The sequence below is a fragment of the Rattus norvegicus genome, chromosome 10, assembly GCF_036323735.1.
Source record: "Rattus norvegicus strain BN/NHsdMcwi chromosome 10, GRCr8, whole genome shotgun sequence".
In the NCBI taxonomy this organism is placed as follows: Eukaryota; Metazoa; Chordata; class Mammalia; order Rodentia; family Muridae; genus Rattus; species Rattus norvegicus.
Genome location: NC_086028.1, coordinates 105084842 through 105095335, shown reverse-complemented (window position 1 = coordinate 105095335; position 10494 = coordinate 105084842). Strand labels below are relative to the sequence as shown.

Genomic DNA, 10494 nt, shown 5'->3' with positions numbered 1-10494 from the left:
TATGTTTTGGTGCTTGTGTGTGTGTGTGTGTGCGCGCACCAATGTTTGCAGAGCCTAGGAGACAGCATTGGACACTGGAACTGGAGTTACAGGTGGTTGTAAGCTGTCTAATTTGGATGTTGTCGCCAACCCTGGGCCCTCTACAAGGGCAGTAAGTGTTCTTAACAGCAGAGCCATCTCTTTAGCCCCAGTACCCACCTTAGATCACACTCTGAAACTGTCTTAAAGGAAATTAATTATTTCTCTACTACCAGATTCGCTTCTGATCAACTTCATTTTGCAGTTTTTACCCATGGGGCCTACCCCAGTCAGACCTCTAGCGTGACTGCATGTGTACACGGATCACCTAGTGACCTTCCTTACAGAATGCTGGGCATTTGGTAGGTTTTACTGTTCCTGTGCACATCTGTGGGCTAGTAGCTTTTGTATAGTTTCACTGGGTCAGGCCTCAGAGCGAGGCATGGCCGTTTAGAAGACATCAAACGTGTTGCTCAGCTGCTGTTGAGAAGGTGTGTAGATATTCAGTATGACCGTAAAACACAGCTTGGGGTTGGGGTTCGGGACGTTGGAGAGATGGTTTAGCTGTTAAGAGCACTGGCTGCCCTTCCACAGAAACCTGGGTTCAGGGATCTGATGCCCTCTGCTGGCCTCCAGGGGCACTGCATGCACTTAGTGTACATACATACTTACATGCACGCGGGCAAGACATCTATACAGACAAACACCAGCCTCTGGCCTGAGTGAGAGACACCACCTTGATGGTACTGTCCAGAACTGACCCCCCAATGCCCACATGACCCCTATGCCAACCGGCCAGGCCTCACCTTCCTCCTTGCCAGAATCCTCCTGGCCTTGGTCAAAGGATGAAGTCAGAGGACTGACGGCCGCTTTGTCCACGCTGACAATCCGCACTAACTTCTGTGGTCCTCCGGGAGGCTGTCACGGGAGGAACAGGGAGACAGGGAAGAGAGGAGGCTCGGCCATCGGCACTGGGTTTGGAGCCTTACAACCCCTCCCTATTTCAGCATCCTGCCACCTAAGCAAATCCAGAACAGCCTCCGAACGAACGATCCGGCTATGCCACGGAGCAACCGGGCTTCCCAGGCCCCACACCAGGGGTGAGAGGCAGGGGAGGGGCCTCAGGCAGTAGGACTCTGCAGGGAAGGGTAGGGCGCAAAAGGCAGAGAGAAGAGCAGGCCCTCTCCCGATTTAGCATTGCTGTGCTCCGGGCAGGGAATATCATAGCACCTTGCTCAGGGACAGATGGGTGCTCAGAGTGAAAGGTGTTCTGTGTCCCAAGAGAACAAGGTGCCCGACCTCAGAGGAAACAAGAACAGGGAGTTGGTGACAGAAGACTGGGAAAGTAAGGAAGGGGGGGGGGTTTGTCTCTAAAATTGGGCCTGGTGTGTTCACGTGGCCAATTCCAAGGGCCCTTGGCCTCGGGGGCGTTGTGGGGGAACACAGGGTCCAGATGCTGCCCTGCTCCGCTCAGTGGTCCACACTCCTCCCTTCCACAGGACCCTGCTCCCTTCCGGCCCACCCCAGGGAGACCATACCCTTCTGCCAGAGCTTCACCTTGCGGGCGACTGTGCACCGTTGAGTCATGTCCTGGATGAGGGCCAGGAGCTGCTGCTGAGCCCTGAGCAAATGAAGGAAGAGAGGCTCTGACAGCCTGAGCTGTCTCAAGGACAAGAGAGGCAGGGAGCAGGGGTGTTCCACCCTGGGGCTTATAGACTCTAGCCTTGAAAATATCTCCCAGGCACCAGGCCAGGACATGCGAATTTAATTGTCCTACACTGGTCCCAGTGGGGGCTGATGGGCAACCAGGGTATATAACAGAGGCACCTACCACCAACAGACCCCATGCATTCAAGTAAAACCTTTCCTCCACTCTTTCTTCTTGGGCAGACACTCTGCTATAGGACAGGGAAGATTCTGGAAGGTCTCTCTGCTTCCTCCCAGGGCCGGAGGCAGATATTATCCTTGGGACATCTGTGGGGTGGTACGGAGCCAGCCAGCAGCTACTCACTGTGAATAGTTAGGGATGGTGCCGGGCTCCATGTCTTTCATGGTGTAGGGGTTCACATGATGAGCATGCCAGCAACTGCGGCCTTGGAACATGGTGTCGGTGACATGCAGAATATCATTGCAGTGAGCATGCAACTCTCCCTCCCCTCTCCTCTGCATGGCCATGTTGACCCGGATGTAAAACGAATCACCAGATGTTACCACTTTGGCATCTAGGTCCTGGATGAGGTTCTTATAACCTGATAAAAGGAGAAGTCAGTGGCTGATGATCCCGGACTCTGAACTTACACAGGGAAGATTCCAGAATGTGGAGGTGGGAGGGAAAAGTCATGGAAGCCATCCTATGGGATGGAGGGAAGTTTCGGGTTCTTCGGAATCTGAGGAATTCAGGGAGAGCCTGGCCAGACTGCCTTACCTCCTGGTAGGCCTGGGTTCTGGGGTACAGCAGGGTCCCAGAGGGGACCAAGAGCTGAGCAGGTGTGGGACGGTGTTTGTACCTTCAGTGTTGATCTTCACAGACAGGTAGCAGGAACCATTCACCCTCCGGAGAAGGCCCACAGCCTGCTCCAGGGTTGTATTCTCCAGAGTGGCCCTTAATGATGGCTTGGTAGGTTTGTAGTCCACCTGAGGGCAAGGAGTAAAGGTGGGCTTCTCACCAACACAGTATGGCAGCCGAGGCGGGCTGGGGGTAGGAGACTTCAGAGGACCCCTTGGCCTTCCCCAGGCACCCACGTATCTTCCCCTATAGTGGCCTATCAGCTTGTCACAAGCTGTGTGTAGTGGAATGAGAATTCTGGAATGCTGGAAATGTTATAAGAAAGTGTTTTCCTTTTAATCCCAGGTATGGGGGTGTGGGGCTGCTTCAGACTGTCCGCAGCAGCTGACTAAGATTTGCCTCGTGTTCTAGGAGAAGCACCGTTTTGCCAGCTGCAGATAGTTTCTGCAGTGGTGTGATGTTTGGAATTCTGGAAACTTCAGAGAGTATATAAAGGCTAGAGCCCTGACATGGTGGGAGAGGTTGTCGGTGGTCGTTCAGGAGTGTTAGTTGTAGTTTGTTTTAAGACATGCTCAAAGAAGAAACAGAGGGAAAGAAATTAGATGCAGATCTCTCTCTCTTTTTCTCTCTTTCTCCCTCTCTCCCCTCCCCCTCCCCTCTCCTTGTTTCTCTCCTAGCTAGTGTTATGGTGTGAAACCTGGGGGATAAAAGATGGGGAAAAGAGGAAGCTACAAAGTAGCGAAGACCAGCTACAATGTAGGGATAGTGTTGTTACAGCACCAACATGCTCACCTGTACTTCTACACATTCCTGGCCTGAAGAGCCGCCCATCAACCCACCCCTGAACTTTCCACTGCTGAGGATAGCCTCTTCGTCCTAACCACTTTCCTCTGTTGAAAATGGGCTTCAGAAGGTTCCAGAACATTCTGGATCATTCAAGATCAGTGTTCTGTATGTCTGGGGCCCGCCTGCTCTGTGTCAAGATTGTTGAGTGGCATTGAGAAAGCCAGAGTTTGGGGCCAATCTGGGGCCAGTGGGAAAATTCCCACCACAAACCTCTGAGCACAAGGAAGAAAAAAGCTGGTTTAGTTCCTAGACCGACTACAAGTCAAACTGTCACAGAAAGCTACCTGTGGCTTCAAACCGACCCCCCACCTGCCTTGGGAAAGTCTTGAAAGGTAGACTGAGTCTGATCTGAAAGTTGTTTAGATCCACTGAATGTGCATAGTACCCTGCCTAGTTACCATTGTTTGAATTCTGCCCCAGTTGTTTGCAAGTATAACTCCCTGTCAGAGTCTGCTTGGGGTCGTCTCCCTTGAAGTGCAAGGACCCCAAGATTTTGGAATTAAATTCCTCTTGCTTTTACATCAACCACTGCCTCCATGAGTCTCATTCAAGTCCTGGAAGAGGTTCGACTCGGACCCCACAGCATCGCTGATCCTCTAGGTGCAGTGCTCCGCCTTTACCTCCCCAGCCGTGAAGCCCTGAGGTGCAGGTTCTCTGCTGCCTCTCTCATCACATGACTAGGTTTAAGAAGCCACGTTCTTCTGTGTGAGTATATGTGTATTACGGTACATGTTAGACAGTCAGCTGGGAGTTGCCCCAGGATGATGTGACTGCCTCTCAAACGCCTTAGAGGGTCTCTGTGTTGTGAATGGGTTAGGGTTAGCTCCTCAGTCTTAGGACTGTACTTTCACAGTGACTGTATGTAGAGAGGCGCGGGGGATGTCCTTGTATGAGGAGCATGCGGGCTTCTTAAGAATGAGGGGCTCTTGCTTCACTGTAGACGCCCTGTTCTGAAGGGAATGCCCCTGCCCAGGTGGTCTGCCGTGTTCCTTTCTACACTTAAGGCCAGCAGGTGAGCCTCAGGGATGGGGTGATATTTCTAAAAGGCTTAAAGCACTTGTTGCTCTTACGGAGGACCCAGATTCTGTTCCCAGCACTTACATGGCAGCTCACAACCGTCTATGACTTCAGCTCCAGGGGATCCGCTGTCTGATTCTGGCCTCTGCATGCCCCTTGCACACACCCCTCTCACACACAACACACAGTTAAAAATAAAGGTAGAAACTGGAGAGATGACTCAGTGTTTAACAGCACTGGCCCCTCTTCCAAAGGACTAGGGTTCAGTTCCCAGCACCCACACAGTGGCTCATAACTGTCTGTAACTCCAGTTTCAGGACATCCAATGACCTCTTCTGACTTCCATGGCTATCAGCACACAAGCAATACATAGGCGTGTCAGCAAAACACCCATACACATAATAAAAAAATTTAAAATAAAAAATCATTTAAAAGTTTTGACATTGAACAATTCTGCTTCTGGGGCTGGGGAGACACTCGTTGGGTAAAGACATTTGCTGCACAGGCAACCCTCAGAACCCAGGGAACCGCTGGATGCCCTACTGTGCGTCTGTAATCTCCTTTTACATGGAGGTGTGAGGCGAGAAAAGGGAGTGACCCAGAGCTCAGAAACTCACCAGAGAGTGAGTGTGCAAGAGGCAGAAATAAGATAGGAAAGCCAGGAGTAGCGGCTCACACCTTTAGTCCCAGCACATGGGGCAGCCTGATCTATAGAGTGAGTTCTAGGATAGCCAGGGCTATGCAGAGAGACCCCAGTCTCAAACAGAATAAAATAAACAAAAAGAACAAAAAAGACAAAAGTAAATGAAACATCAAACATGCAAAACCCTAAGAAGGCAGAGGAGGAGAAAGAAGACAGAGAGGAGGAGGGAGAGGAGGAGGAAGAAGACAGAGAGGAGGGAGAGGAGGAGGAGGAAGACAGAAAGGAGGAGGGAGAGGAAGAGAAAGCCCCAGGTTCAGCCCCATGGTTCAGTGGGTGAAGGCACTCACCCCCAAGGCTGAGGACCTCAGTTCAGTCCCCAGGACCCACATGAAGGGAGGATAGAACCAATTCCGGCAAGCTGTCCTTTAACTTCCACACATGTTCCGTGACACACAGACAAATAAGTAAGTAAATAAATAAATGTGTTCGTTTGAGACAAGAGTCTCAGTTTGTAGAACAGGCTGGCCTGCAATTTACAGCGACCCACCTGCCTTTGCCTTTTAAGGGCTGTGATTAAGGGTGCACCCCAACACACCCAACTAAATAAACGTCTTTCGGAAGAGAGAGCCCGCTTCGAGGCAAGGTAGAAGGAGAGAACAGGAAACCAAAGTTGCCTTTGATATCCGTGTGTGTGTGTGTGTGTGTGTGTGTGTGTGTGTGTGTGTGCGTACGCTATACATCTATGCAGCCACACTCTCGAGTGCACACCACACATGCATACATGCACGCACACACATACACAGTTGAAGGAAATCAGGCTGTTGGGCCACACACATGCATTCACTTAATAAGAATAATTTTTGTTTTATGTTTATGTGTATATTCGTGTGCTATCCAGATCTGAGCATAAAAATAGTTCAGGGGGTTGGGGATTTAGCTCAGTGGTAGAGCGCTTGCCTAGCAAGCGCAAGGCCCTGGGTTCGGTCCCCAGCTCCGAAAAAAAGAAAAAAAAAAAAAAAGAAAAAAAATAGTTCAGGCAACGAATTTTATGTCATGCCTACATTCTCTCCTGCACATAGACAGAATGACAATAAAGTCATCGGAGTAAACAAACCATACAGCCAAAGCCATCAGGATGGCTAAGAAGTCTGGTCAGGGATGGGGTGTGTCTCATTACTAGATCACTTGTCTGACAGATATGAGCCCCACCTACCAAGTTCACCAATGGAACAGTATCAAAGTCAGAATTGATATACCCCTGTGGAATTCTCACAGTTTCCAGTCTCTGGGGGGTCTGGACTGTCTGGCTTGAGAAGGGGGCTCAGTGTCCCTCCCATGACCCTCTATAGACTGGTGTGGCCTTTTCCATCAACCCAGAACAGACCTGAGACCATGTCAGAGCCAGACTTCTGCCTCCCGCCAAACACCCCAACTCTGGCCGGGAAGCCTGGCTCGGCATGGTGTCCCTCTCTTGCTCACCATCATGATCTGGGTACCGGGTCGCAGGGCCATTTCATCTGCTGCGGAGCCAGGGGTGACACGGTGAATGAAGATCCCTGTGAGGTTCCCGCCAATGACACCGATCTGCTCCAGCAACGCGTCCCCTTGGAACGCCAGCACTGTGACCTGGCTTAGGATCTTGCGGGCTGGCCTCCGCCTCACAGGGACGCTGCTGTGGGCAGATGGACACAACCTGAGCACAGAGGTTGGAGCAGCTCCAGATTCTGGAATTCTCCTCTCTGCTCTGGAGATGGCTGTGACTCCCCACGGTCACACTCTGCTCTGTCACTTCCAGGCTCTGGTTCTCTATTCAGTGGGTGTCCCCAACATGCTCCTCACCTTTCTGAGACATTCAGGCTTCTGGAAGACCCCTGCAGGCTGTCCTCTGTCTGAGAGAGGTCTGGAAGGAAGTGAGATTCATTGCAGCTTGAGCCTGAGCCCACCATCTTCTTGCTCTTCTTCCCCTGCTGTGCACTCAGCCCTCCCTGCTGGCCTCAGGTAGCCCAGGCCTGGTTCAGCCCCTTCCTGAGGTCTCTCTTTGTGCTCAGTTATGCAATTTCATCTTTCCAAGGTGGGAGGTGCCTGCATCATTCTGCCATACCTGAACTAGTTGCCAATATCTTAAGGATGAAGAGACAGAATTCTAACATTTAGATTTCTGAATTCAATTAAGGATCAGATCTAAGGGTTGGGGAGAAGGCTTAGTAGTTATGAGCACTTGTTCTTGTAGAGGATCAGAATTCAATTGTCAGCACCCACACCTGTCTGTAACTCCCACTCCAGGGGGTGGACACCCTTTTCTGACCTCTGTAGGCACTAAGCATGCATGGGGTGCACAGACACACATGCAGACAAAACACCCACACACATAGACTTTAAAAAGGGAGCCTCAAATCTGGCACAGCCCTGGCCTGCTCCCTGGCACTGACCAGCTCCCCGCTGGCTCTGCTAGGCCTGTGAATCCTCATATTAGATGCTCCCTGGGGCTCTCCAAGCTCTAGCATATTAAAAATTAATTAATTTGAAATGGTTTCACTATGTAGCCCTTGAATTCTCCATCCTTCCAAGGACTGAGATTACATGTGTGTGTCTCCATATCCAGAGTTGTCTGTCTGTCTGTCTCTGTCTGTGTGTGGTGTGTGTGCTTGTGCATATGTGTGTGCATGGGTGTGTGAGCATGGTTGTGTGTGTGCATGGTTATGTATGTGTGTGTGCACATGGATGTGTGTGTGCATGGTTATGTATGTGTGTGTGTGTGCACATGGATGTGTGTGTGCATGGTTATGTGTGTGTGTGTGTGTGTGCACATGGATGTGTGTGTGCATGGTTATGTGTGTGTGTGTGTGAGTGTGTGTGTACCCCAGAAGTCTGTGTCAGTTGTCTTCTCTATCACTTTCTGTCTTATTTTGTGAAGCAGCCTCTCTCACAGAAGCAGAGCTCTTCATTTTAGCTAACCTAGCTGGTCAGAGAAGCCCAGGTAATTACCTATCTCAGTTCCTTAGTGCTGGGCTTATAGATGCCTGCTGTCGTGCCTGGCTTTGATGTGGATTCTGGGGATCAGGCCTTCATTTGCACCCAGCAAGCACTACCCTCTGAGTCATTTTCCAGTCCCAAATACAGCATTTAAATTTGTATTCTGTGACCTAGGACCCAGGGTATCCTATTCCTATCTCAAGATCGGGTGGAAATCTAACAGGTGCCACCCACAGATAGTCTTAGCCCAGATCACAAGCAAGAAACCATTTGACTATATTAAAAGGCAAATTAAATTGAGGTAACACTCCAGATGTGTTTCAATTTGATTCAGTAACTGTGTAAACCTGAGGTAGAAGTTGGCAAGTGTTTGGATTTCTGGTCCACTGTGCTGAACAATTCAAGGTACTCTCTCGCCCTCTGGTGGCTATGGGGTGAATTCTGGTTTGGTGCCGAGCACCTTTGTGAGAGCCAGGTGTGCCCCCAGGTGTGCTCCAGGTGTGCCCCCAGGTGTGCCCCAGGTGTGCTCCAGGTGTGCCCCCAGGTGTGCCTCAGGTGTGAGGCGGAAACGTGCCAATGCCAATCACAAAGGGCCAGTTCAGTTACAGGTATAAGAAATGAGGAGAGCCTTGGGAACTAGTGCCCAAGAGAAGGAATGCCCCTGTGAGACGCAGCCTGTATCAGACAGATGTCTCTGCTGGTCACCGAGCACCCATGCCTGCTGCCTTCTTAGTGTTTGCTCACAGGGCAGGCAATGGGGAGGAAAACACACATGTCTGTGGCTACCTGAACACACATGCTGAGCCTGTGTGGCTATGAAACAACCCTCTCGGACTCTGTGTGAGAATTAAAAAGACAACAGCCCAGCTGGGCTTGGATAGCCTCAACTAGAGAGAGGCCAAGGTCAGAGGTCGAGTTCCAGGCTATCTCACTAGACTCCCTATGGCCGAGGAAGAGAGCATGTTGTCGAGATCCTTGTGTGTGGCAATGCTTACCGGCTCCGTCTAACATCTCAAACTCCAGGTCTGTGTCTGTGTCGTCCAGCGTAGCCCCTTGAAGGCGCACCTCGAGGACTTCTGGGAGGCTGTCACAGAGCACAGGAAGCTAGCTAGCTCACACTCACAGATAGCACAGCTCACTCCAGCCCAGGCCTTAAAGAGCTCCCAGTACCTTCCTGAGCTGCAGTGCCCAAAGCCCTGCACCACGCTGCCACCCCCTGCAGGCTGGACCCCAAGCCTGTACCACGTTCTACCTTAGAGACTCAGGGTCTTCCAGAAAATCCTCTGCCACCCGTTTGTAGAGGGACTGCTGGCTGGGAGGCATGGGGCTGCTGGAGCGGAAGCTGTCCATCTGCTCCCGGCTGGATGTGGAATTCAGGTCCCACCACAGCCGGGACTGGTGGAGGGTGGGTGGGCAGAGGGTGATGGCACCGGAAAGAAAAGCAGAGGAGGAGGACATCAAGTCACAGCGGTTGAGTGCCTACTGTGTACTCCCTGGGTTGTGTGTTTGGTGTACCATTTTGCATCTAAAGCAAGGAGGAGGGAGTTACTGACTGGTGAGGGGAGAAGGGTCAGACTGGGCCCAGTTCTGGGCAGGCGCTGAGATGACCTAGGTCCACCCACTGGGAATCCTTACAGCAGCTCTATCCTGAGGACAGGCGCCGCCCGGGGTGTGGGGGCGGGCTGATCACTGGGGAAAGCGGGGATCAGTGAGTAAGTGCACAGGTATGGCAGACTTCCTGGAGGGAGTGACAGAGGAGCCCATTGGAGGAGGGTGTGGCAGAGTGAGTAACCAACCTAGCATCAACTTAGCACTGTGGGAGGGAGCTGGAGCCAAGATGGCCACATCCTAGGGTGTGGGGGAGGGCTAGATAGGGGAGGTGATCCCACTCAGGTATTTGAGAGGGAGGCGGATTGGGAGTCAGTGCTGAGTCCTAAGGTTCCTCCCCATTCTGGCCACAACCCCAAAGGAAACACCGCAGGAGCTAGAAGATGTGTTTTTTTTGTTTTTTTTTTTTGGTTTTTTTTTTTTTTTTTTTTTTGGTTCTTTTTTTCGGAGCTGGGGACCGAACCCAGGGCCTTGTGCTTCCTAGGTAAGCGCTCTACCACTGAGCTAAATCCCCAGCTCCGAAGATGTGGTTTTGATTGGCCTCTGGGGTTCGGGCTGGAATGTGGAGTCTCCCTCTCCATCCCCAGTTTTCCAAGAGCCAATGAGCATACAGTCTGGCTTCTCTGCAGATGCCTGGACTATGTGGGGACACTGCTGGGGTCAGCTAGGAAGGGAGCATGAAACCCTCCTCAGGAGGTGGCAAGGGGACTCCATGTCCACCTGCCTCTCATCCCCATTCCAACTCATAAGACCCCCCAGTAGTGGCACTGCCATCATACCCTGAGCACCTGCAACTTCCATGGCAACTGTGAAGAGACCGCCTCTCGTCTGCCAAAGGCCAAAGGTGGACAAAGGTGGACAAAGGTGGACACTGTGGGTCTCA

At 51.5% G+C, this 10494-nt stretch overlaps 1 protein-coding gene across 11 annotated transcripts in view; it reads right to left on the bottom strand.

The window, feature by feature from the left end:
- Window positions 1–10494, bottom strand: part of Card14 (caspase recruitment domain family, member 14) — a 35192-nt gene that overhangs the window by 4797 nt on the left and 19901 nt on the right. For 4 of the 11 annotated variants that reach the window (XM_039087519.2, XM_039087520.2, XM_039087522.2 and 1 more), the window contains 9 exons: window positions 9256–9398; window positions 8999–9087; window positions 6870–6930; window positions 6510–6702; window positions 2526–2652; window positions 2030–2267; window positions 1576–1639; window positions 1249–1317; window positions 825–936 (listed from right to left, as the gene is read on the bottom strand). In XM_039087519.2, coding sequence (XP_038943447.1) covers window positions 825–936; window positions 1249–1317; window positions 1576–1639; window positions 2030–2267; window positions 2526–2652; window positions 6510–6702; window positions 6870–6930; window positions 8999–9087; window positions 9256–9398 — 1096 coding nt within the window. Of the gene's footprint in view, window positions 1–690; window positions 737–824; window positions 937–1248; window positions 1318–1556; window positions 1640–2029; window positions 2268–2525; window positions 2653–6509; window positions 6703–6869; window positions 6931–8998; window positions 9088–9255; window positions 9399–10494 lie in introns of all 11 variants that reach the window. The other 7 variants (NM_001427162.1, XM_039087523.2, XM_039087525.2 and 4 more) reach the window with 6 other exon arrangements.